Raw genomic sequence first — 27,632 nt, forward strand, 5'->3', positions numbered from 1 at the left:
TTCTTGCCCAAAAACCTTGGCTCAATGGAGCTTGTGAGATCTATTTTCTCATTTGCAGGAGTTCCTGTTTCATCATGCCTCCTGGATTTTTCATCTTTCAAGGGGAAAGTGTTTTTTAAATTATTTAATATGAAGTAAACAAACAGAAAACAATGATACATCAAAGATAATAAAGTACAAGAATTAAATTAAATTTTATATTTAAATTATTACATACATTAGATTTCTGGACCTGATTGTTTCCCTAGGTGTATCAAGTACAGGCATGAGTTATAGTTGTTGTTATTAGATGCGGGTAATGTATTTGTTCATAAAAGAACAAAAGCAAGTATTTAGAATGAAAACTTTAATCTGTGCCATTAAATGAAACATACAATGATGAGAATCCCAGAATGCTGTGGGCCAGCTGGAAAAGAAAACAAAACGAAAACCGGAGGGATCAGTAAATGTTCTACTTCATTTTGGAACCCTGACTTGTATGAAGGAGATCAAATGGCAGCAGTTTTGTTGCAGCTCTACTTGATGAGTGAATTAAAGCCTCTGATATATTGAATGATAGCATTTACCAGTTTAAGACTAAATCTTCACACTCTTACCTCTACTGTTTCCCTTGCTTTATTTTGCTTCTTTTTGCTTCTGCTTTTAGGTAAATGTCTTTCAAGATTTGTTCCCAGAAAATGACCTTTCTTGCATGCAACATTCTAGATCAGGAAATTGTCCTTGAGTCAGACATAGACCTAGGAACAAGCTTTATCTTGTTCATGATCTCATAAAAGAGATCTGTCATATTTAAAACTGAAAATTCTTTATCAACAAAACTGGATTTTAATGCTCTTGGTCATCAAATTCCTATCACGTCCAGATCAGCTAAGCCTAGATTAGAAATATCACAACATGCCTATAACTTTTGTGTTTTCATTTCAGATGCTAGCACAGTCATGCAATGTTATAGATAAACTAGACAACCCTGTGACCCATTGGGTCATCTTTTGAAAGAAAGATAATGCAGTCTGATGTGACCAGAATGAACGTTCAATTTTAGGCTTACCATATTTTTTTTACCCCAGTGCTGGAGGGTCCCGTGATCATCTAAGAAGAGAATATATCTTAAATAGAAAAATAATTGTAGTTGCACATGAACTTCATTAATAAGTCAATATTTATTTACCTAAACAGACAGAATGACCACAGGAGGGCAAAAAAGTAGTGGGAGCTAAAGAACTTCCTGCCAGCTTCCCCATTGACTTTACTTGTGGGAAGCTGGCTGGGAGCATTGGAAATCATGATCACATGACCGCAGGGACATGGCAATGGCCACAACTTTGTGAATAAAACTGGTCTGAACATCATGAAAATTTCAATTACATAGGAGAAACGGGTCCCGGATTTTTTGCACATTCTTTAAGTTAGCAGAAATACAGTAGGTACCTTGATTCTAAAATTGTTGTGGTATAATGCATCTTGGGCGAACTTGCAGGTACAAACAAACAGACAAACATCATGAGAGTTTTAATAGTATATAAATGTTATCTGAATTTAGAAAGATCAGGATTAACTTTATCAGAAGTTATTTGAGCTTAACTATATATTAAGCCTATATCATCTTCACTGGACTGAACCTTTGGCAGAAAAAAAAAACTTATTCTGGGCTACCTGTCTGTTTTCTGTTGGCCAGCAGACATCTTTGTACAGTGGAAAGGATGCATTAAGGGGGAAACATTATATAACTTTTATAAGAAAGTCTTCTTGAGGAAATTGAGGGAATAATATGATGAGAGGAAAGCCTAAATTACTTCACTCAATCTTCAGCAAAGTGTCTACAGTGTCCCTCCTCCATTATGGAGAGAGAATAAGTCATATAAGTACTCAAATGGCACAAATCAGGGTCAGAAAAGAAAAGGGTATTGAACTGAGATAAGAAATAAGTGATGAAAGTCCTGAGAATATCTATCTATCTAACTGGAGACATGTTACATAGAAACATACAAAGGAAGTCCTTTAGACCAGTGTTTCTCAACCTCAGCAACTTTCAGATGTGTGGACTTCAACTCCCAGAATTCTCCAGCCAGCTCAGTCAGTACTTTTACAGATTCAGAAAGCCAGTACACAGGAATTTAAATTTCAACACTTTGTTGCCCACTTTAGTTTGTCCCTTTGGATAAAATGAAGGTGGCAAGTTACTTTACCCATACAAGTGAAAAGGTGCAATAGCAAAACCTTCTTCCATCTCCCATTGATTCAGGCTAGCAAAGAGGAACTGCCAGATTGGAACTCAAAGATGTTTTAGCTCCAGAAAAGAATAGATGGAGCAGAAGAGACATGGATCCCCAGCTGCTCAAGATAGGATTGATAGTGTCCTCTGAAGTTTCGGGTTGTGCTTTGTTGTTCACTATCCTGGATAGCCACCTAGTGGCAAAGATAACTTTTAATAGCTTCCTGCCAAGTCCAACTCAAAAGCTCACTCAAAAAGGAGGACAAAATAGCATCTCATCAATTAAGTGTGCAGAGTGCATGTAGCAGCCATCCGATGTTTGCTTTTGATTTTACAAAATCCATAGTTCTCCTCTTTCTGCCTTAATGCCTTTGCCTCCATCTGTGATATACTCTTGCAGAGATATGGGAAAAAGGAGGTAGAGGGCAATAAAATACAAAGGATTCTATTTTGATTGATGCTGCTATTAGCTTTGCCTCTCCTCCCACTCACTCCCATATATGAAGCATTTGCAAAAATTGATACACAAAGAGCAATTGGTTTGGGCAAGGGTCTGACAGGTCATGAAATCTGGACATTCAAATATTGCTTGAGGACTGCCTTATGAAACCCGATCAGGTTTTTATGAAATCTGATTCAGCAGAATTCATTACAGCCTGCAACTTTACTGAATGAACTCCTACTTCCAATCAAATCGCATTGTGACTGGCATTAAGAGATTAGTTTTTCCCCCAGCCACACTTCAGCTGACTTTGTGTTGCTTAGTCAGACCAAATATGGCTCCCTGCTCAGAATCCTTGAGGGGTGGCTGTGCAGAAGCCTCTTTCTGGCCATGAGGCCCCTCTAGTTCTCCTTTCTTCTTCTGGGGAATCAGCAGGTCCATCTGGAACATGAATGGCTATGATCTGCTTCAGGAAACACCAGGTACTGGATAATAGGACTTTAATTTTGATCATTCAGCTTGTTTTGGGAAGGAAAAATAGTGTTTTCAAACTTCCTTGAAGTTTATGCAAGGGAATCAAGCAAGTGGCTTCCTTGCAACCTCTCTGAAGCAGAGTGGGGAACTAATAAAAGCTTCCTAGATCTGAACTGTGCAAGTAAAACCCTTTGTTGGTTACTATCTACATTGCACTTTTCAATTAGTCCTACTGTTCGACACTTACATGTACTGTATAACTTTCAAAAATGCACTTCAGTATTTGAGAGAAAAGCCAGAAGCTCTTCTAAGGGAGTATGTGGACAGTTCCATCCAAGTGGTTAAAGGTTTTCCCCAAAGCCCCCTCCTCTAATGAAAGGATAGCGGGTTTGAAATACATTCATAGCTTTAATTTCTATGAAAAGGAGTAAAACCTAGCACAGTATTTGTGAGGATAAGCATTATGGGTTTCAACTTGATTAGCAGGAAGTTTTGCAGTGCCAGTTTATTGTCTGCTAATTTCTGAGCAAACATTCTCTGAGAAGCCAATATATCACAATAATCTCTTGCTTGACCTTCAGATTTTTCCAAACATTGAAGGTTCCTGGAAATGTGGAGAAGCAACTCTTCATTTTTAACTCTATCCTGCAGAACCTCTCTACCCCATTCATTCCCAAAATAGTTCAGTGTCTTAAAGGTAATAATCTAAGGTATAAATTTAATGAAAGGTGCTATATGGTCAAAAAGGAAGATTCTGCAAGGTTTTTTTAAAAAAAAAAAGCTGTTGAGGAGAACCAAACCCTTATGTGATTAGAATCATATATGCCCTGTTAGAGTGCATTCCTATGGCAGCTGTTTTGGATCTGTACTTTAGCATCTGTAGGGCAAGTATGTGTCAGTATGCACCCAGGCATCTCTAATTTTGAAACATGGTACTAAGGCCTATTACTCTCTCCCCTCCCACCACTGATATCTGATTCCATATCACTTACTGATTCTTGCTATTGAGATGTTTTGCTATATTGCACAATTTCAAATGCAGGAAATAGTCCTAAATGGATAGGGAATATCTCTGTCCTGAGACCCCTTATGAAGAAAATGACACTGCAGAATAATACATCCAGGAATCAACTTCTGTTGCTATGGAATGAGAAGATTGGATTCATTGTTAGCATATCCTTCCAATAAGTCAGTTTCTGACATTTTGAATAATCACAGGACATAGTCCTATATGGACTATGCTACTTCAAATAACATATGAGAGCTTGCTTAGTTTGAAATATTCTGGAAAGTTTTTCCCTGGGGTGTTAAGCTTTATGGAAGAAATATTTTCTTAATGAACTGTAATACAAAAGGGCATCTAAATACATCAGAGAAAAATGCTGAAGATTAAACCTCTACATGGTATGTTAATATGTGATGTAGAAGACTTCTTTCCCACATGGAACAGATATAAACTCTATCTACTAGTTCAAGGGATTACAACTCCAATTTAGCTATATTGCATGATTATCCTATATATAAATTATTTTTGAGATTGGGAAATCACTTTATTAGCATTTCCCTGGTAATGTCCTTTTAATATGTTGGACTATAGCTTCCATTACTCACAACCAGTGTGATATGAGGGGTTATGGAAACTATAGTCTGATACATCCGGAAGTACCAGGTTGTCAACTATATTTTGTTCTCAGCCTTTTTCTCACAACTTTTTGGGATTTCATGGCACAGTCCCATCCAAATGACTTGTTCTCCATTGGAGTTACCTTCATTCAGTTGTAGTTTAGATCTCACCCATGTGATCGCTTAAATGTAAAACAAAATTTTAACAATGTAGCAGGGATGTGTGGGCACTACAGAACATATAGCATCCATTCCACTGGGCATTATAATGTTTGCACAAATAGTTGCTTGAAAAAGACAGCTTCTATATGCATCCACCCTCATGTGCAATATTCAGCTGATAGAAGTCCATGCAAAACTTTGTTTTCCGAGCATCTTTGAATTTGGGCGAAAGCAAAATCCTCAGTGGCACAATCACACAGTTAGCACATGAAGCATTTCAGGTGTGATTTACATAATTATTACTATCCCAATGAATATGTGAAGATCTAATATCTAGAGTTGCTGAGCCTAATATAAAGTTCCCATAATATACCAAAGGTGAAACATTACTGAAATTTTCCCAGATGAAAATGTATTTCTGTGGTCACTTCCTGCAGACAGGAAAAAGAGCTACTACTGATGATCTGAATGCATTTTTGGATCATTTTTCCTCTTCCTTTTTTCAAAATACTTCTTAACTAACAATTCTCTTTAAATGCAATCTAGATTCAGGCCTCACCAGCTATTCCCCCACCTTAATTAACTTACCCAATATCATCAACCCTCAGCATATTTCCATGAAGCCAGCTTTGGGGACACCAGTTCTGCAAGTTAATCATTGTATTGTTTATCAGTTGATGATTGATTTATAAAGATTCATGGCTTCAGCATGCCACCACCCCTGATACAGTTCGTTGAAATGCTCCATTAACTTAAATGATGCATTTTATGTTTATAGCATAATTTAATTATTTTATGACAGAACAGGGTATTAGCTTAAGATGCTTGCTTGGAGAATCAAACAGCAGGAAAAAGCAATATTATTCTCTTTAGATGGTATTACATTAAAGCAGGCTTAGCAATTTTTAATGACCTGGGTGTATTGCAAATTGTTTCGATAGCTGTTCTTTATCTGAGTGAAAGTGAAAAGATCTTAATCTAAACATTTGATTCTAAACCTTAAATTATATATTTTAAAAAAGAAAATTAATGAATTAATAAAATATGGTTGTATTATTAGAGGAGGGGGCATTCTCAGTGCATTACATAAATACATACTGTCTCTCCTTACAGTATTCATTTATATTATGATTTAAACACATACATACCAGCTTACTTTGGAACAGGACTAGCAATTTCAGTGAATTCTAAACTATGCTGTCCTTTTACAGACAACAAAGCAGTTAGTAATGTGTCCATCTCAGTTCCTGTCAGTTCTGAATGGCAAATAAGCTATTCTCCAAAATTAGAAAATAGACGCAGAAATATGGGGACTTGTGGTCATCCAGATATTGTTGATTTAAACTTGCTACAGTCCCAGCTTCCATGATCAGTGGTGAAGGATTCTGGGAACTGCAGTTATGAACATCAGGAAAAATATAGGTTCTCCATTTCCGACATTGTATATAGCTTTGTTCTTTCAGAACTATCTGTATTATATTTTTCTTCTGAGAGTCCTTGAAACTCTTTCAGCACCTTTTCAGTTTTTGACATAACCCAACCATATCTATTCATTTTGGAAAGCCCCAAACTCCTCTTCCCTCCACCCCACAGTTCCCCAAATTCTTTCTTCTCATTCATTTACCCCGACTTTATTTAGGGATCCTCTTTGGTATGAATAAAAAATAAAATCTGAATTTAGGCACTCAGTCTTTCTTATCTAGTCTTAGTGACCAGTCGGCCTATTATATGTTTCAAAATTCAGGAGGGAAAAAAGTTACTTTTAGCTTGAATGTTTGTTAAAGTTATTATTAATTATTTTTAAAAGATCAGTAGTTAAAAAAAAATAGGTCCCTCTTCTGGACAGTATTTTTTTAAACCCAAAGTTGCAAGCTGTAGTGAAAGCCCTGACAGTTAAAGAGGCCTAAAATTGGGCTCAGTTTGAAATGCTTTTGTATCTACTTCAAGAAAAACTGCCAAAGTAAACAGTAATATCAGTGGCTTTCTTGGTCCCTCTATGACCTTAGTTCTTGATGCAGTTGAACTGGCCCAAATGGAACTGGTACATAAAGTGAGGGATCTCCTAGATCTGTACGTCTTGCTGAATGAACAATTGGCAGTTGTGGCGAAGAGAGCTTTCCATAGATACATCTCATGCACCATTTATGCCCTTTCCTGAATCAGGAGTCACTTCTCACAGTCATTGTATGCCTTAGACACTTCTTGTTTGGACTACCAGAACATGGTCTACATAGGGTTGCTCTTGAAGACCACTTGGAAGGTTCAGATGGTCCAGAATGCAGTGGTCCAAATAGTTATGAGCTCATCTCAGTTTGCCCATGTGACACCTCTACTTCACAAGCTGCACTGATTACTGATTGGTTTCCAGGAGTAATTCAAGAGATTGGTTATCATCTATAAAGTCATTCATGCTCAGGGCTTGGATAGCTACAGGACTCCATTTCACCAACTGATTCTCTCCGTCCTATAAGATCTGGCAGGGTTGGCCTGCTACAAGTCCCAATAACAAAATAATGGCATCATGTGGGACTTTGGAGGCATGTCTGTTCTGTTGCTATCTCACCTTTTGGAACAGCAGTCATCCTCTGTTTTCAATGTTTGTATTTATGTACCTATAACCAGCACTTTCACCCCAGAAGCTGTCCAAGCAGCTTACTTAATAATAAAAATCAAACATTCCATGCCTTCAGGGACAGACTGCAGAAGGGAAAGACACAGCACAGAAGTAAAATAGCCTCTGGCAGCAGTTTCATCATTGCCCTTATAATCATGTGAGGAAAAGGGGGTATTCAGAGAATTGCAGATGGCATTTCCATTCCTAGCGTTAGTGGCTCTGTTGTTCTTCCTTAGAGGGCAATTGGGCATGATAATTTCTGCAGGGAAGGAGAAGGGTCCCTGGTCTGTATGGTCCTGGCAACATCACACCTCTTGCGATAAACAGGAACCTTCTAGAAATAACTGGTCTAGACACCCAAGGCTAGATCAATAGATAGTACTCAGGAAATCAGCACTGGAACAAACAACTGTGTGAGACCCCAGTGGCCAATCATATGACACAAAGGGTGGTTGGGGGGCAGGGAATAGCTAAACATATGAAATCTATGCTCCCGTTTCTAAATTCCTATCTTTACTAAAAGCTGTTTTGCTGTACCTGAATGAGGATAGGTTTTTTTTTTAATGTAACTTGGCTGAAGACCTTTCCCCATTTTGTTTTAACGTACAGGCCTCTAAATGTCACACAATAGGGCTGTGTATACTTTGAAAACTATCTGGAAAAAAAGTGTTTTGGACCTCACATAAGTGGAAGAAGAGCACTTGTACACTACTCACTAAAGTAGCCTGAAAAAAAAGATGCCCCTGCTTTAAGGAATCCATTCATTAAAGTTAATGCTAGGTAAAGGTAAAGGTCTCCTTTGACATTAAGTCCAGTTGTGCCTGACTCTAGGGGGCGGTGCTCATCTCCGTTTCAAAGCCGAAGAGCTGGCGTTTGTCCGTAGACACTTCCTCCGTGGTCATGTGGCCGGCATGACTACACGGAACGCTGTTACCTGCCCACCAAAGCGGTACCTATTAATCTACTCACATTTGCATGTTTTCGAACTGCTAGGTTGGCAGGAGCTGGGACTAGCAACGGGAGCTCACCCCGTCACGCGGATTTGAACTGGCGACCTTCCGATCAGCAAGCTCAGCAGCTCAGCGGTTTAACCCGCAGCGCCACCGCGTCCCACTTAAAGTTAATGCTACTTTGTTCTTAATAAATAGCAAAAAGATGCTATCCTTGTGTAGGCTGGAAGCATGTCTTACAAAACATTTTCAAAAAGTGCACAGTCCTATTAGACTAGGGGTTCCTAAACATTTTGCCATCACACCTTAGGTGTGTTACCTAATGTAACCTTAATGTACCCACCTCCCCTAAAAATCCAAACACCAAAATTAACACAAATGAACAATGAAAACAATACAATGAAACTTTGGAAAAGGTGGATTCATTGTAACAATGCACAACTAAAAGGTTCTTCACTCCTCCCCTGGACTATGTCTGACCCTCCCCAAGGGAGGTACACCTCACAGTTTGGGAAACCCTGTATTAGACGATATATTATCTGGTTGTTGCAACCTGGTTGTTAAAAGGGGCTTCAAGACAAGGCTTTTATTGGCAATCGCCCTGCTTCACTCAAGGACTTTTATAGTAGTGCTCTGTGCAGTTCAAAAATATTTTGGAAGAAGAGTTTGTGACTGCACACATGCACAGAGCTTCCCTGTTATTCATTAAGGCAGCCACATCTTTTTTCCAGCTTCCAGGCAAGCCTTCAAAAAGATGCTGCTGCTTTAAGAATTGCATGGAAGCCAAAAACAAGACATGGCTGCTTTAATTAGTGCCAGGGAGGTGCTGTACATACAAACTCCAACACATTCCTTTTTAATAATTTTCAAAGCATGCACAGATGTGTTTTATACCAATCCAGGTATTGTTCACCCATGTTTCCTACATATCTTCCATTAGATTTCTTTCCACGAAAAATACATTAGAAAGGATAAGACCAAATCTCTGCACAATACTTTTGGAACTTTTCATCTGAAGGCACCATAAAAGATTGATTTAAGAATTAAGAAGCCTTTGGTTCAAATTAATTGATTTGATTTGATTTGATTTCCATTGCCACCCAACTCACAAAAGCAGTTCTGGGTGGTTTATAATTCAACAGAAGCATTTAAAGAAAGGCATGAAAAACAAAACACAACAAACACCCAGAACCCAAAAGACAATGAAATAACAAAATAAAGGGAATAACAGAAAAACAAAATAAAGAGAATAACAGAATAATTAAAGACCACCATTGTATGGAACATTCAGAAATCATTCATTCTGGACAGGTTCATCTTTTTATCATGCATTTGCCAGGTCAGAGGCACACATCTTTTGCTGCATCAAAGACTGCATTTGGCTGTTGAGTGGCATGCCAATAACTGCACTCCCCAAAATTGTGGGCTTAGCAATAGACAAAAAGAAGAGTTCATTTTATTTAATTTAATTAAAGCCTTAAAATTGACAATATGATTACTCTTCAGTCATGTATTGAAAGGCTTTCCCATGTGGTACATGAAAAATTAGTTGGCAATGTTTTGAGGTTTCTGGAGACCTCAGGCACATGTATTCAAGATGGCCTTCAATCCTTAGCAACTTGTTACCTTTCAGATACAATAGACTGCATCTCCCCTAATCAACAGCATCATGCTGTCTGGGAATGATAGAAGTCGCAGTCCAACATATCTGGAGAATAATAGCTTGGAGAAAACCAACAAATTACATATTACTAATCTCTTCTCCCTTTCCAGAGAAGTGAGAAATTCAGAGCTAGTGCTAAAGCATTTATTTTCTTTTTAACAAAAGGGAATGTTGGAGACCAGATATATCTTCGTTAATATGCAAGGGTTTTTTTTAAACTCTAAAAGTGGAGCTCTTTGAGAACAAAATGGTAAATAGCAAATAGCATAAAAGGATTACTTTTGAATCAGAGAGCAATAGCTACTCATTTGTCAAGTTATTTCATCCTAGTTAATTCCTGATGAAAATGCTATGCTTGTCTTCCTCTCTATCCAAAATCAGACTCACTCTTTATCTGTTTATAAATGTGTCCAGCTAAAACTCTGACTGCCAGCAGTTGCCCTTCCTCATTCACACAATTTTATAATTGACTTTTACTTGTTTTGCAAAAAATCTTCAATTTTGCTTTCCATAGAAACAAGTAAATAAAATTGGTTGATAACTATACAGTGTATTTTTATTATCATTGCCCTACTACCTGGAAACATATCCATCTCAAACTCTGAAGGATGTTTCATTTCCAAGATTGGAGTGAAATTTTGGGATAAATCATAATTTTGGCTGAAATGCCTTAGCCATTGTATTTTAGTGCCTCCAGATAGTAATGAGTTAAGGTGACGCAGTTTAGGCTTTTTTTTTTAGTCTGTATAGATTTTCCTTGATAAATAAAAGCAAGATGTGATGGTAAAAATATAGGAGAGTTACAAATGGAGGATGCTATAGTCTGGACATCTCTGTAAAGAAAGCAGGGTAAATAAAAAAACTCTGGAAACAGCCAATGGCTCTCCTGAAGGACAGGATTCCTAATATATTAATCATTATGACATCCCAGAGTAATCACTGATTGTGCCATCAGTAAATCACAGTACATGATAATCAAACTTGGGGTGGCAGGGGATGGTTGACTATAAAAAAAATAACAAGTTTTATTTTTGTATTATTATTTTACACTCTACACCTTTCTATCTATTGCAAGTGGCCATGTGAATTTCTGTTAAAACTCTTGATGTCCTGCTAATTTATATCCATGTCAAGTTGGTAATATTGGCTGACTGAGAACTTCCCACAAGACCCAGCCACCTACTAATGTTTTATTAGCACAAAAATCCTGTTGTGGTTAAGATTAAGGGAACCCTGACACCTTGCCTCCAACCTGGGAGCTCTCCAGATGTATGGATCTGGGGCCATCAGAATTCTCTCTCAGCCATACTCCACCTGATACCCAATAGTGAGAGATGGTCCAGACATCTGGAGGACACCAACATTAGGAAAAGCTGCCATGAGGAGATGCTGGTTGGCAAATTGTACTATTATCAGAAAAGAATGTGAAGATCTTTGTGCAGTCTTGATAGCTTTGGAGCTTTGTCTTAAACAGCTGCATTGCACAAATGACATTTATGGGGCCAAGTGAAGGAGTTTTGATTTGTTGGGAGTTTTTTAAACATGAAGATGAAGGGAAAGGGAAGGTTTTACTTATTGGTTTCCTATCTATCTTGCAGTTTTATTAAAGCCATGGGAACCCCATGAACTTTTTTTCCCCTATAGGCATCTTTCTTGAATCTTTTTTTTCCCCTAAAGGCCATCTTCCTTGAATTTTTTTGAGAGGTCTAAAACTATGTGTCTATTAGGGAAATTGAAGTTTTAAAAAAATATGACTTCAAATGTTGCTTTGTAAGAAATTCCTAGCTTTTGGGGTTTAGTATTTTTTTTTTGAATGTTAATCCCAAGTGCAAGAAACAACCTGTAGAAATGTGGATCTAGTGACCCTTTGCAAGGTTTACCCCACAATTGCTGTATCACCACTGTCCCTCAGAAGCCAAATGCTAAACAGCATGGCTAGCCTTGCAACAACTTCTAGTTGTCATTCAAAGGGCCAGAAAGTAACACAGTTTGCAAGCTCTGTGTGACTAGTGGGACAGATTCATACACCATTTGCATCCCTGACCCCTTTATGATCAGCAGTGTGGATGTTCCCTCTGACATCTATTCCTGTTCCTTCCACCAAGTTGGCTAGTAACCCATAAATGTCCTGCACCCTTCTGATTCAGCAGAATTCCACAGGGGTGCTTATTAACACATGGGGGAAGGGGAGGATGGCTCTGTAATTGTTAAGACATGAATTTAGGCAAAAGGCAAATGGGATTTGATGGTGTGGAAAGACAATCTCTGTTTACTAAAGTCTGACAAAATACAAGCTGGGGAGGGAGGGGGTATCATCTCCATTTGGAAATAGCCAAAAAGCAAATATATCCTCAGGTCATGGAAAAGGGGCAGGAACAAAATATTGACTTTATAGGGGGAGGGGGAAAATCTTTCTTTAAAACCCACACACACACTTTAAACTTAGGTGTCTAGGTTCAATGCAGGATCTTCAAGAGCAAACTGGTTGAAAATTTTGCTTGACAGCTTTTGGTGTCATTTCTTGCTGTGGTGAGCAAGTCATGCAGTAAACTATTCTCTGTTAATTTTTTCATCTGAGATAACTTGGCCAAGAAATGATTAGCACAAAAGTAAGTTTGCCCTAATCTGGAGGGAATCGGAAAGGATGAAGAGTGAGAAAGCTGTACTGGAGTTATCTGTTAACTACATCAAGTACCTCCAATTGGAAGATTTCGTTCTTCCTATCTCTTTGGCTTTCAGTACCCTGCCCCCTTCACATTGTCTTTCTTTTTTTAATCTTAAGGTATGGCCCAAAATGACTACTTCAAGCACAATAGATGTTTTCATCTTTCTCCTTTGAAATAGAGCCATGAAGTTACTGCAGGCGTCGGAGATCTTCCTACCTGCTTTGTTACTGGCAATCAGAAGGAATCCTCTTCCCCAATGCTTGACTTTGAAGTCACCCAAGTAGCCAGAATCCATTCTTTCAAGGTGCACAGCAGTTCAGGCCGAGGCGAGCTGATCTGCAATCTCCCTGGTAGTTCCAAACATTGAATGTCAGAGCCTGGGGAAAAGCATAACTAGGTTGTCACTTGGAATGGAGTTTGGTCAGTGGTCGGAGATCTATATTCTCAGATAGGTAGGACTTTGTCCACAAACTGGAATTTGAAATTTCAAAGGGGGGGAAAAAGCAGAAGGGATGGTTTGAGAGATGATTGTGCTGGCGTGGATTCCCCTAGGACTTTAGTTCTTAATCTTGTAACTCAGTGCTGTGCCCGAACGAGCTTACCTATCCCATGGCCTGGTGAATTGAACAGTGATAGGCTGTTCCTCCACACGTACAGTGTTTTGTACATTGAGAATTGTGACCGGACGTGTGCTCATCTCTATGAAAAGAAGAGGAAACCCAAATGATTTTAAAGCAAGGGAGGCCTCATGGTAAGCCATACTCTTAGGCATAGTGAGGTGGCTGCCAGCAGCAGGGGAGGTTGGATGTTCCATAATGCCTGCACCTCTAAATTCATTTGCTGCCTTCAGATGCCATGGGGGATTCTCTGGACTTGCCTTACAATTAAGTCAGGAAGAGTCAGGTTAGCAAACCTGGACAGATGGCAACAACTTCATTATGCCTAAAGCATGCAGCTTTCAAGACCACCTTTGACTTGTGCTGGCCCTGTTTGTGTAACACAAAGTGTTCCTCAGAGCGATGCATGGTGAGATTGCTAGACCATCTACCGACTACCTCTCTCTGTGTTGCTCTGAGGTTCCCCAGCAGGGAGTTAGTGGGGAATTGGCGAGATCATGGCAGGTCACTCTGGTGCCATGACTAGCAAAGGAAGTGGGAAAATCTCAAGGGCCCAGGAGGTGGAATGAAGCAGGAGTTCCTGCCTAAAGAAAGCTGTCTGCCCTGCAGTTCTAGAGTAAACACTGAAAATCTGTCTTTGCAGCTTTTCTTCTGAAGCAGGGAGTGAGCCATTGGTTAGTCATCTCAGCTTCCCAGATCCCACACAAGTCCCAAAAAGTTGTGGAGAAAGGGACATGTATTATTCTTCCCTCAGTGCAGCCCTTGCAAGTACAAGGGGCCTTAATATTTTTTCCTCTCTGAGCACCCCTGAGATGTGGAGTTTAGACCTTTAAAGTTGCTTCTGTCTTGTATTCTGTATCAGAGGATGTCATCAGAATATTCTTTTTTTTAACAAAGTAGCAAATATAAAGACAGACAAGCTTATCTCTTCACACTCTTACCCCTCCCTATAGAAACAGCTCTCCAATTTCATGAGCATTTTATCTTTCAGACATTTTTATCTAGTGCTCTGAAGACTGTACACTCCCAGTTTTCCAATTTTTCAGGCACATCTTTCCTTCATTAAAACAAAATAAGAACAAAAGTATAAGTAGTTGCAATAACTGGGGAAAGATTTTCTCTTCCATAAAACTGAAGTAGGAAATAGCCTACTGCTACCAGGCCATGCCTCTCTGCATAGAACTGCCAAAAGGTTACCTGAAGACAACTATTCTTGAGGACTTCAATTTCTCAGTGCATCTGAGTCATCTTCAGTAGAGGTGAAAGGCTTTATGATTCATTGTCAGTTTCCAAGCATTTAATCCTTCAGTTCCCCTTAAAAAACTCCCTGCCTTACTAGCCTTGTATATACACCTTTTCTTTGCTATTTCTAGTAACTTTAATCCTTTCAGACCTTGTATGAGAGGAAACTATCTTTTTTTTTTTTGGCCTTACCTAGTTAGGAGCTTGTTTGAGTTAAGGTTTGTTTTGCTAAACTGAGCAAAACATGCTGGGTTTATGATATTATACTAGACACTATAGCAAATCCTGTGCATGTTTAACTTGATGTCTGTACACATTTATCTAATCATAGGGATCATCCTATCCAGGTTTGGACTGGCATGAAAGATTCCCTCAATGAGGTTGTTGTTTAGGTTCTTTCTCTACCTTTCTGACCCTCTTATATTCCATTGCTTCTTTCTGTCAAGCAAATGAATTATTGGCTCAGCAGGCTCCTAGCTGAAGAGGAAATACCACGATATGTTCTTTCAAGGAGTAACCATTGTATGTTTAATGGTCACATTCCAGAAGCCTGCTCCATTTCCTCAGAGAAGCTCAAGTTAGAGATGTGCAAGCTAGTGGTCTTCCTCTCAAGTCAACAGTGGACAATCTAGAACAACGAGATTGACAGCCATTAATGTCACCCAATATGAGTTCCTGGAGAGCAACATCAGGGAACAGCTATTGCCTTCATGCACATATCCTGTTTATGGGCATGAAGAGAAACATAGCTCCTGTGAGAAAAGGGGATATTGTAGACTGGGGAATCTTATGGGTTCAGACCGAAGATCTACAGCAGAAATAAAGAACTTCTGTCTATCCAGATGTTGCTGAATTATAACTTCCAGTATCTCACCATTGGTCATGCTGGTTTTGGGGCTTGGTGAAAGCTAAAGTTCAGCAAGTAGAAATTTTTCACCATAGATCTAACCTGGGTTATAGTATGTAATACATTATTATTATTATTATTATTATTATTATTATTATTATTATTTACATTTCTGTCATGCTATTCCCGCAGGTGATAGGTGATCAAGATGGCTTCCATGGGGATCTCTCTGCACTTTATCCCCACCAGAACAACCCCATGAATTAGGTTGGGCTAAGAGAGAATGACTGATTTATTCCCAAAGTTACATAGTGAGTTTCCATGGCTGAGAGTAGACTTGAACTGGCCCCCTTGGGACCTCATCTAACATCTTAACTACCATGCCATAAAACCTCTATGCTTGTATGTTGGAGGAGTACTATCTCTCCTGAGGACATAAGCTGGGATGCAGAAGATAGGTGCATGTTGCTTCTACAAGTAGAGGAATCAAGTCTGGTGGATTGTTATACAGGGATTGTGAAATAGACTAACCACTGACTAAAAGTATTAAGATCAGGTTCATTGATAACTTTATTTATGTTCTTTCCATTGGAAGTTCCATTGCATAGAATTCTCAGCTAGGGCTTGCTTACAAAGCAGCTGGGAGACATGATGAAGTAAGAGCAGAGCCAGTAGAAAAACAGACCATCCATATGTCCAGTGTTGCAAAGCAAATTAAAAAGTCCATCTTTGCTTTATCTCAAATACCTGACAGATAGACAGAAACATACTGGCCCAGCAGCATCTGTGGAGGGGCAATAGCGTCAGTCTAAGGAAAGCAGTGCAACAACACAATCCCCGACCCTTTTCTAAGTATGTTGTGACATCACAGACATCACCCAAAGGGGCAGAGTTTGTGCTGCAACAGTGCTTTCATCCTTCTGATAGAAGTGGGAAATAGTAGGATCCTGTGGATGCTTCTACCCTGGACCAGTTCTTAAAAGGTGCTAACATCATGGGGACAGTCATCTCCAGAGCATGTCCAGGAGTGGTGCAAAGTGGGTGTGCATAGGGACCCTCTACCTGCTCTGGTGACAGGAGGTGACTTTTAGCCCCATCTACAAGTGCTGGGTGTTAAAAAGTAAGGGTGCCTTTCTCAGTACTGTATTTTATGCATTTGTTAGATTTATATCCCATGTTTTGTTCAGGAGTTCAAGGTGACATACATAATGCTCACTTCTCCCATTTTTCCTCACAACAACAACTGCAATAGAAAAGCATTAGTAACACAGATGTGAATTAAATAGTGCAGTGTGAGATACCTTCTGTCTCCAATGCCAGTTCTCAGCACTTAGAAAGATGAGCATGTATTTCTTTGTTCTGTTCTCCATTTGCAAAAGCAGCTGACTCTTGGCTTCATGGCCACTTCTCACACTTCTAGTATTACGCTGTTTCTCCCTTCAACATTTCTTCTGACCTCTATTTAACTCTTCTCTAGTGTTATATATATAGAGAGAGAGCCAATTTGATGTAGTGGTTAAGGCACCAGGCCAGAAACTGGGAGACCGTGAGTTCTAGTCCTGCCGTAGGCACAAAGCCAGCTGGGTGACCTTGGGCCTTGTCCAGGCAAGGGACTTGTCCAGGCAGTCTCCAAGAATCAGACATGACTGAACAGATTTTTTTTTAAGAAGTGTTATATAGAGTCCACGGCTGCTGTCTTTCATGTATTCCTTTTTTAAAAGATTTTTTTATCCAGCCTTATTATTTTTATAAATAACTCAAGGTGGGGAACATACCTAATACTCCTTCCTCCTCCTATTTTTTCCCACAACAACCCTGTGAAGTGGGTTGGGCTGAGATAGAGTGACTGGCCCAGAGTCACCCAGCTGGCTTTCATGCCTAAGGCGGGACTAGAATTCATGATCTCCCGATTTCCAGCCTGGTGCCTTAATCACTAGACCAAACTGGCTCTTTTTGCTTCTGAATTGCCAATTGAAGGGCCAGAGAGTACCCACTAAGATTTATATTAGACATTAAATCATTGGTTGTTCCTGAAGAACAGTTAAAACTGCCTGCAGAAATTTTAATTTACTATCTGCAGTTTAAATCATAGAGGTTGCAAAAGATAAGATGTTTTCATTATGAAAGGAACAGGCCATAATCATTAATTATTACTGGCTCTTTGGTGCAATTCAGCTGATATTCAAAATGATAAGATTGATTTACTATTATTAATCTGGTTTTGCAGAACAGAATTTATAGTACATCATAAAACCCCTCCTCAGTCACAGTAACCAATTCATTGCATAAATGTGGATCTAAGATCTGTAGCTGTAGAATAACTCAAAGTTGTACCATTGCAGAGGATGAATTCATACAATAGAGTCACACAACTCTTTTTAAGCATTTAAGGCACTGGGCTGGAAACTATGAGTTTAGTCTCGCTTTAGGCACAAAGCCAGCTGGGTGACTTTGGGCCAGTCCCTCTCTCTTAGCCCTAGGAAGGAGGTAATGGCAAACCAGTTCCAAAAACCTTGCAAAAAAATGTCAGGGACTCATCCAGGCAGTTGCCAGGAGTCAACACTGACTCAAATGCAACAACAGCAAAAAATAATTAGCAGAGAACTCATCATATTTGTGTCTCACTCTTCATTTAAGGAGCTAAGTTTCCATGCATGGGCTTATCGTATTTTGTTCTTGCAGCAGACATAAGATAAGGTGGGCTTGGGAGAACGTACTTGCCTAATACCATGAAGGCTGGGGCTTGGCAAAAATTTATGCTCAGCTCTCCCTGGTCTGGCATTTTAACTACTACAACACATGGCCTTTTTAGTTCATTTTTAACATCCTACCATGCCCTCCCTCAATATTATTAAATGTGCATTTCCTTAAATTCCACAACATGTACTCATATGTCCATTACCAAGTATCTCATTCTCCAGATACTGAAATATTGGGGATTTACTACATTCCAGAAAAGTTGTATTAAGTAAAATGTACTTTGCCAATCAAATAATTACAGTTGTAGACATAAATCAAGTACAAACCTCATTGAACAGTGTTAGCTGCATTATACTGAAAAGCTGGCAATAATTATAATGGTTAATACTTTGTAAATTAGTACTGTACTTATTAAATATATGTAGATAAAAAGTATGAGTTTGATGTTTTATCTGGTTCAGATGAATTCTTGGAATTTAAAAAAAAAAAGAATTCAAGTGTGATTTCATAACCAAAATGGGCACTGCATAGTGCAGAGAAAAAGCCCAGTTAGAGACCAATAGGTGAAATCTGGCAAGCAAGTTTTAAGAGAATAAAATAGGTCATAGAGAACAAAGCAAAACTTTTAAGACCCAGAAGGTCCCAGTTAAATTAATTGGAAGAAGCTTAGCTGGATTATCCAAAATAGAGATACATTTCTTTGGACAATCAACTTCCTGGAACATAAATTAGTGAAAGCCAGTTCTAATAGAGTACAGATGTATATGATTAAAGATACATTGAATGATTGGGCGTTCTCTCCTTTCAGGCTTTTATTACCTGCTGTGAGTTTTCGATTTAGGACTATGGTCCTATAAGTCCATTATTTTTTCAGCTTTGTTCTAAACTGGTAAGGGACATGAAGTTAAAACATTTACAATACTGCCAATTGGACAAGCTGGCACTATTCTGTAGATCTGATAGACAACCGGCACATCACTGCTATGTCCAGGTCTTTAGGGAGAAAACAGTAGAAAGGCAGCAGATAAAGCTTACGAAAGACCTGTGGGAAGAGGATGTGCCTGCATCAGCCTAAAATGACAATAAGTACCACTTTGATCCCATCCATTTATTGGCTATCTAACTTCACCCCCAATATAGTAAGTGGGGAACTGTAGAAGATTTTGCATACCTTGTGGTTTTTGTCGGCTGCTGCTGGCTTAAGCAGGAAAACACAACATCAGTACTAAGGACAACTTAAGGCTGCTTTTCTTTCATGGGCTCAGGAGAAGATGAAAGGAACATCATAGGAACATGGCAGAAAAACGTTGTAGCCAGGGCATATTGTACCAAGTGCAAGTAGGGAAACACCCTGTGTTGAGTAGTAAAAACATAATCAATATTATTTTGTAGGCTTGGGTATAGATATTTTTGCCAACAAAAGCAAGTGGCAAAAATTGATTAGAACCTCAAAAAGCAGTAGTACCTGGTAGTAACATCCAACTTTTATCAGTCTAGAATTATCACATTGTGCTTGGCAAACTGAAAAACTAAAAGAAAATCCATGATAGGATCTCTTGCTGTCGTTTTTACCATTTAAAAATGGTAGTAGGCCGAGGAAAGTAGTGCTGGAAGTGGAGCATTTTAATTTCTCACCCACACCATACCTGTGATTCAACCTGTCCCCTGAAGAAGCTGCTACCAGCCTAGAGGTGGGAATTTTTTTCTTAGCAGAAGGTTTTAATTTTTTCAGGGAATAAATCTGATACAAGTGGGCAAATCCATATCACAAAAGGTGGGACTGGGAGATAGATAGATAGATTTTAAGATGTGTATCTTTAAATGTGGGAAGTCTATTTTAGGACTTAGGCTACTTATTTGTGTTTGCCATCTGAAAATGGTGGAAAGATTGACAGTGGGGTTGCAAAATGATTAGGAGGTCTGTGTGAAGACTTGGGGCTGCAGGATGCCAACCCCTGTGTAAGTCCTAACCCAGAAAAAAAAAGTTGGAGGGGAGGTGTGGAGAAGCCAGACAGCTTCCTGTGTTATATTGCCCAGATTCAAAGCAGTTGGTCAGCTTGTTCAGAAAAATAATTAAGGAGAAACAATGGATACCAAGCTAATCTGGATCTCTTGCAGCTGTTCTTACATCCTAAACAAGAATCTTAAGCTAATTTGGTCATTCTGCATCAGATGTCACCTGGCCCAAACACTGTGTACTCTTTGAGCTGAGACGATCACCAAGAAAGTCGGGTTTGGGGACCCATGCGCATAGTCAATGCAGCATTTTTGCATTTACGTGCCTGGCACGGAAAGATCTATTGTAGGTAAATGCTGTGGAGAGGAGTTGTTGATAATGAAGTCAGAGCCTGTAAAACATGGTTTTATAGGGAAGTAAAATGAAAGTCCCACATTGTTCCTGTGTATGACAGTATGTAATTTACCATTCTGATGACCTTCATCCAACAGAGAAATGACAGGGCGTGGGAGAAGAGAAGAGGAAGAGCAGGATAGATGGAGGGACGGGACAGCAGCTCCAGAAGGAAGACAGAAATGGCATTCTACATTTCAGAACTAATCCTTGCAGCTTGTGCTATCAATATAGCAATCTTAACAATTACATCTTAGGTACCACACCGCACTGGGGACAGCTGAGTGTAGACTGCAGGGCTTTCTATATGCTTTTTCACCTGTCCTGGAGTAGAAATCAGCAACTATCTGGTGACGAAGCCAGTCATAAACAATCGTCAACAGGGAATAGAGAGGGAGAAAAGCAAAGCAGAAAGAAGTAAGAAGCTGAGTGCAGCAGTGTTCACTAGTGGGTGAGATGATTAACGATTAACCCCCCTTGCCTCCTGCCTCCACCCATCTGGGTAGTATAGGCCTTGAAGTGCAGCAGATTCTTTCAGAGAAATATCTGAAATAAAGGCCAACAGATAGGGGACGCTGGCAAAATCAGTTGGAGAGACTGAGGGGGCCAATAACCTCTGGCTGTGGAATCACTGCAATCTGGCCCGTGTTTGCAGATGATAATGCGCCTTTCCAAAGCCCTGATAGACATGGAGATGGCAGATTACAGTGCAGCCTTAGATCCTGCATACACGACACTGGAGTTTGAGAACATGCAAGTCTTGGCAATGGGCAGCGGTAAGTCCATTTCAGAATGTTGTTCTTCTCTGTCAAAGTTGGGGTTGGGGACATGAAGGTCTCAGAAGTCCATTTTTCTGACAGCAGCAGCAGCAGCCAGGTGGTGTGGAGCAGACATGATCACAGTATGCTTATTTCTTTCCTCCACCTATGGAAAAGCCTGGTGGTGGAGGAGGTTTTGCTCTCTGGCACAAATGTTTTCCCCATAAGATTTTGTTTGCCTGGGAGTCTGCTTGGCTTTGACCAGTTGACATTTCACAGGATGGTTGCGGTATAGGAACCGAAACCATATTATAGTTTCACACTACACCAAATCTGGCTGTGGAAAACATAGGAAACAGCCCCAGAAGGAGGCATGGTTGGGGAGTATACAAGGAAAATAAATGAAATTGGGGGATTGTTCCTGTGTAAGTAGGTTTTAAAAGGAGGAATGCAACACTTAACTTTTTCTTGTTCAAGGAATGGTTGAAGTCCAAGAGCTCATTAGGAAATGAAATTATACTTTTGGTAAAGTTATACCAATGAAAACCCTTCATATTGTCTGTACCATAATAGATTGCAGTTAGAATAAGCAGAATCTGGGATCTGCCACTGTGACCCTATGCATTCATATTTGAGAATAAGACTCCATAAACATAATAGAATTAAATTCTGAATGTGCACACAATTCCACACAGAATTAGGAAATATATGATGAAATATGATTATTATGATTATTACTATTATTACTATTATTTCACATAGTAATGCTTATATCTAGTGCAACCCCCCATAATGGGGGGGTTGCATTATTATATTATTGCAATGTTTATGATCATCTTGGAGTCATTTAAGCTCATATTATTAATGGGAACAAAGGCTTGCAGAATTCTACTTAGTGATTTTGTGTCTGGGGACACATCTAGACCAGATACTTCCTGCCTTGAAGATCAAATGTTTAGATAGGTTCACCGTGCTCCAGTTCCCAGATTTTTTTTGCCAAGGTTGTAAGTAACCTGGTGAGGTGGTTACAGATAGTTTTGAGAAGTTTTGTAGGAAGGAATGGATGAGCACTATAGGCTGCACTTTGGCTTCCTTGACCTAACTTTTCCTTCAGGAGCTGTTATTTTATTCCATTGCTGAAACTTCTAAAATTTTGTTTTTGTTCAGAAGCTAAACAAAAAACAAAAAACTCTTTGGCACATTTACCTCCAGTCTCCAAAACAGCAGACTAAACAATACTGCTAATGTAGTTCTGTAATTCAGAAAATATTTTCTATACTCTTAATATGGACATTTTCACACTTTATGTCGAATTTTACAAGAAGTTGTCATTACCACTTCCATTATGATTAGGTATAAGCTCAGTCTGTTTTCTTGTATTACAAATTTCTAAAGGCTGTGGTCTTTCCCTTGACCCTTTATTTTGGTTGGTACAACACTGCGTACCTTATTGCCTCAATGAGTCTGATAGCTTCGCATGCATTGAAATTCGGAGCATACTAATATTTGGAAAACAACATGCTATGAAATAAAAATGGGCTCATTTATCTTTGATTTTCTTGTTGTTAGAGAGATGTATTCTACATTTTCTGGAAATGGTACCTGATTTCCTCACTGTCATAGAACAAGGTTTTAGGACATTTTAAATCACTGCTTCTCAAACTTTTTTTCCTTCATTACCCAAAACTGCTTATCAGGAAGTCCTTTTTACCCAATGTAGATAAAACACTTCAAGTCAGTTTAATGGGTTATGTGTCATTACCCAAAGAAAAAACACTTTTGCCAATTTTGGGTAATTTACCCAGGTTTTAAAGCAAGCACTATTTTAAATGAAAAGACAGCTATATGCCTGTACATAAACATGGAACTCTGGAAGTTGTCTTAGGGAGAAGCAAGGGAATTCCCAGCGCTTTCTCAAAACTGCAATTCCCAGCATTCTTTGGAGAGTAGGTTTAGTGATAATACCTGGGCAATGAAAATAGAACCAACCTGGGTGAAATTAGGATAAATAGTAACTTGATCTCGTTCAACCACTGGCAAAGAAGTATTTTAAATAAATAAAATAGATAGATGCTGCTGAAGACTAACTCATCCTCCCATTCAATATTTTGTTTGGAATATTGCTCCCAATTCTTTATTCCTATATTTTTCAGGTATTGCTTTGAAGTTAATGTCAAAAAGGTAATAATAAAGAGAGGTGACTAAAGTGAAAGTGATGTTTCTGAACGGTAGTGTGCAGAAAGTAACTTTCCAAACTACTAAAGGTAGTAATGAATGAGCTTGTATTAAGTATGTTCATATATTTTTTTCTGCCTTTAGCTATGGTCAGACTGTTACAGGTTTTGAATAGACGCTTGGGTGTAGTATCTAGGGCCACCACAAAGTGTATTGACATTTGGGTGTGGCTGTTGCTGACACCTGCTGGAAATTGACCAAAGTGAGGAAGAGTCCTCACTCTACATAAATATAGCTTGTGTATACAGGGAGGTACATACACCATGTTCTTCATTTTGTAAAATTTTACTAAACTATTAAAATGCTATTAAATGCAGAAACCTATCACATCCTGAATGCATGTTGCTGCTAAAAAGATAAATGCAATTATAGATGCATATAATTATAAATAATATATGCATCCATTGAAATGTAATTTTCAAGTCAAAGGAAGTAATAGTTCTGCTACTGTCTACATTGGTCAGACTCCATTCTGTTCATTTGTCGTTACTGTGTTTTAAGGAAGATTCGTAGAAACTGCAGAAGGCAAAGTGAATGGCAGATAGATAAATAAAATTAATTCTTATGAGGACAGGCTAAGGAAATTGGATATCTTTAATCTTGAAAATATAAAGGGGGAGATGTTGAGATATAATAATCCTTTCCAAGTTCTTGAAAAAATATCATACCAACATTCATGACTCTTGTCATCCAGGAGCCTGGGACACAGAATAACAGTCTTAAATTATAGAAAGGTGCATTCCAGTTGAATGTTAAGAGAAACTTCATCAGAGTAAAAGAGCTCAACAGTGCAACCAATTACCAAGGCAAATCACTTTGGAAGAATTAAATAAGGCAACAACTTTCACAAGAAATGATCACAAAGCACTGATCTCACCAGGGAGAGTCTGCAATCTATTTATGATACAATGAACTCTTTATCTTGCTTTCTTACCCCTTACCAGTATCATTTAATTACTTGGTACAATTTGTTGTATAGCCGCTTGGTTACACAGGTGACCAAAGAGATGCCAAGTTGGCTATTATCAAATCCTTATCACACCTCTTTGTTCACTGCCTTCTTCATTTTGCAGCTTCATATTTTTCTATCATGGCTTCCTTTTTCTGTTGGAAATGTTTGCTGGACAAGTAGGGTCAATTGGTACAGGGAAGGAGTAGCTACTTAACCCTTTTAACTTTTTATTGTGAAATGTTGTGAAAAATTGTGCAGTAATCAAATGTACACACTTGTCATTGCTAGCAGCAGCACCCATTAGACTACATCACTTGCTATTCTAGAAGAGCAGAAGATAACTTTTATTGATAGGTTCCAATGTGGAATCAAGAAGAAAGTATGTTTGCAGGGAAGTTCTATATTACAAACTCAACATACACAGAGAAACAATCTTCAAGGTGCCCTTCTGCATTTTAAATAAAATACAAATAAGTCACTAAGAAGACAATTCCTCACTTTGTTATGTTTGTTCACTAATGCCAATGCCCTTTACTCTTAAAATGTTGAGTTAGCAAGCATCCTGGCCAGCAGCAACCGAAACACAGTCAAGAAAATCATGGATTAGTTATTGTAAGGATGGAGAAGTCTGAGGTAAAGACCTAATAAAGAACTTTGCATATCCATCGTGGCTTGTGCTGTGAGTTTCTGAAATTAGGCCTTAAAATAAAAACCTCACAGTTATTAATAGTGATATTGCTGATTATATATGGCATCATTAATGTGCATGAGGAAGCAGATTATTTGGACCCTGGGCAATCAGGGATGGATACAGCAGAGAAACTGCATCAGTCACACCTGTGGATGACCTTTGCAGAGGCTGGATTGGGGGAGTGCAATCCTCCTGGTTCTCCTTGATCTCTTGGAGGCTTTCAATATCATTTACCCTAATATTTTTCTGGACCACCTTTGAGGGACTGGAGTAGAGGGCACTGTTCTGTTGTGTTGCTTCTCCTTCCTGAAGGGTTGGTTCCAGAACATTTGGAAGAGTATGGCTGGTACTGATTGTGGTGGCCTAGGCAGTGATGGGTGTATTCCCATATACTCACTTGGCCTTCCTGCTTTGGAAATCAACCTAAATTCTAACATTGCATTTCATGGGAATAGGCTAAACTGTGGAACAGGAAGCCCTGCTTGGAGCTTACCTATGCTATTAGTTTCTCTCTCACCTCTCTCTTCCACCCATACTATCAAAATACAGTAGTGACTCACTTGGCAAGGCTGTTGGAACAATGTGAGTGAAATGTTTTCAATACTCGAAAAGCACTGAATGAATATGTTACATACACAGTGTGACTTTAAGCCTAAAATAAGATCCTTAATGAAGCTTCCAATATAATAATAAAACATTCTATTATACTATAAATGTCAGTTGTAATAACTTCAAGACTGATTAGCATATATATATAATTTAAATTAATTTAAATATAGGTTGGGTCTTGGAACTGGAATAGCCTCAGTCACCTTGTTAGATGATTCCTGCTGGAAACTGGGCAGAAGATGCATGTCTCTTAGTTTTGCTAACCACTTAGCTGCTTTCAGCGCTGTTGACCATGCTGTCCTATATTACTTGGCCAATACAGAATGAGAGTTTCTGATGGGTTTAACTCATAAAGTTATGGTAGGAGACTATTGCTCAATCCCTTGGTGTATGCAGTTCCTCGATACTGTGCTTTTTAGTTTTGACATGGAACTGAGTGGTTCGTTTGAAGTTTCAGAGCGGATTCTATGTTGATGTAACCCAAATCTGTCTCTCTTTTTCAAATGAGGGCAAGGAGATTGCGGAAATGCTAAACAATTATCTGATCACAGTAAAGAACTGCATGGGGGTGAACAAACTGAGGTTCAGTCCAAACAAGATAAAGGGCCTATTAGTCAACAGGCAAGCCATTCCAGGATTTGGCACCACGCCTCTTCTGGGTAGCAGCCTTTGTGTGAACAGACCAAGGTTTAGAACTTGGCACTCTCTTCGCTTTTGGAAAATAAGGTGGAGGCAGCAATAATCAGGGATACTTCTGTTGCTGAAGCAATTGCATCCCTTTCTGGAGAAAGAGAACAGATCTACCTTCAGTGATTCAGACCTTAATTACTACGAGTTTAGATTTTTGTTTGGAAATTACAGCTGCCATAAAATGTGCAGTAGTATTCTCAGTCATGTATTTTACTAGGACTGAAATAATTGCATTGGCTTCCGCTTTATTTCAAAACCTAATTCAGGTGTTGCTTCTTTCCTAAAAATCTGAAATGTCTTGGGAGAAGAGCACGTGTGAATGACCTCTTTCTCCCATACGAAACTGCCCATTTGCAGTTGAGTTGCATATCCCACTACAGTATCTAGAGAGGTGTGGATTTGTACATAACTACAAGGTAAAATGCCAGGGCAGTAAAGAGGAAAAATGTAGACACAAACTTCTTTATTCAGTACAGTTGAATTATAAATAAGCCATGAAGAGCAATAAATATTTCCTCACACAATATTTGCTGATACAAATAAATATTCTTAAAAGTGGCATTCACTATAAAAGTATAAATATGCCTTTTAGTGACAATGGCATTTTTATTGGTTACTCTACTTTAGGGTATTAAAGCTCTCTTTCCTTTTCGTTTCTGTTTTTAACTGATATATTGATTTTTATCTTGTTAGACATTCATTTTAATTGTGCACTACTTTCTCAGCATTGACGAAAAGGATTATGCATAAATATCTTAAGAGATTAGTTAACATATTATTTATGATTGTATTAGGACCTAGTTTGAATCCCAACTCTGCCACTCATTTGTTCCCCTATCTATAGTAGCAGGGATAACGTACCAACTTACCATACAGGGCTGTTTTAAGGAATAAAGCTAAATGAAAGTATAGTAAGCATTTCAAATGCTCTAAAGTACTAGACAGATAATGAGTCCTACCACATAATGATTTTATCAACTCCCTTCTAATGTACACAATCCTGCTCATTAAACAGTGCCTATAGCAAATCACTGGTAACTGTTGCAAGGAATGAAAACCTCCATGTCCTGGTAACCCTTGAAAATATGTCTTTCTGTCTGTCTGTCTGTCTGTCTGTCCACACACCCGTGCACCC

General features: G+C 38.8%; 1 protein-coding gene and 1 long non-coding RNA gene across 4 annotated transcripts in view; one reads left to right on the plus strand and one right to left on the minus strand.

Annotated features, from left to right (window-relative positions):
* HNF4A (hepatocyte nuclear factor 4 alpha) overlaps window positions 1-27,632 on the plus strand; it is a 73,375-nt gene that overhangs the window by 21,804 nt on the left and 23,939 nt on the right. Inside the window, exon 1 of one of the 3 annotated variants that reach the window (XM_063297120.1) lies at window positions 13,350-13,557. The exons of 1 other annotated variant lie outside the window; for it this stretch is intronic. In XM_063297120.1, the coding sequence (XP_063153190.1) occupies window positions 13,530-13,557 (28 nt within the window). In that variant the 5' untranslated portion in view covers window positions 13,350-13,529. Of the gene's footprint in view, window positions 1-13,349; window positions 13,558-20,517; window positions 21,339-27,632 lie in introns of those variants that run through there. One more of the 3 variants, XM_063297118.1, reaches the window with a different exon arrangement.
* On the minus strand, window positions 9,923-13,478 carry LOC134492941 (uncharacterized). The gene is made up of 2 exons (XR_010067535.1): window positions 13,023-13,478; window positions 9,923-10,199 (listed from the first exon to the last, which is right to left on the minus strand). It is a non-coding gene; the product is annotated as an uncharacterized LOC134492941 (long non-coding RNA).

The sequence above is a fragment of the Candoia aspera genome, chromosome 3 (genome assembly GCF_035149785.1).
Source record: "Candoia aspera isolate rCanAsp1 chromosome 3, rCanAsp1.hap2, whole genome shotgun sequence".
Taxonomy (NCBI): Eukaryota; Metazoa; Chordata; class Lepidosauria; order Squamata; family Boidae; genus Candoia; species Candoia aspera.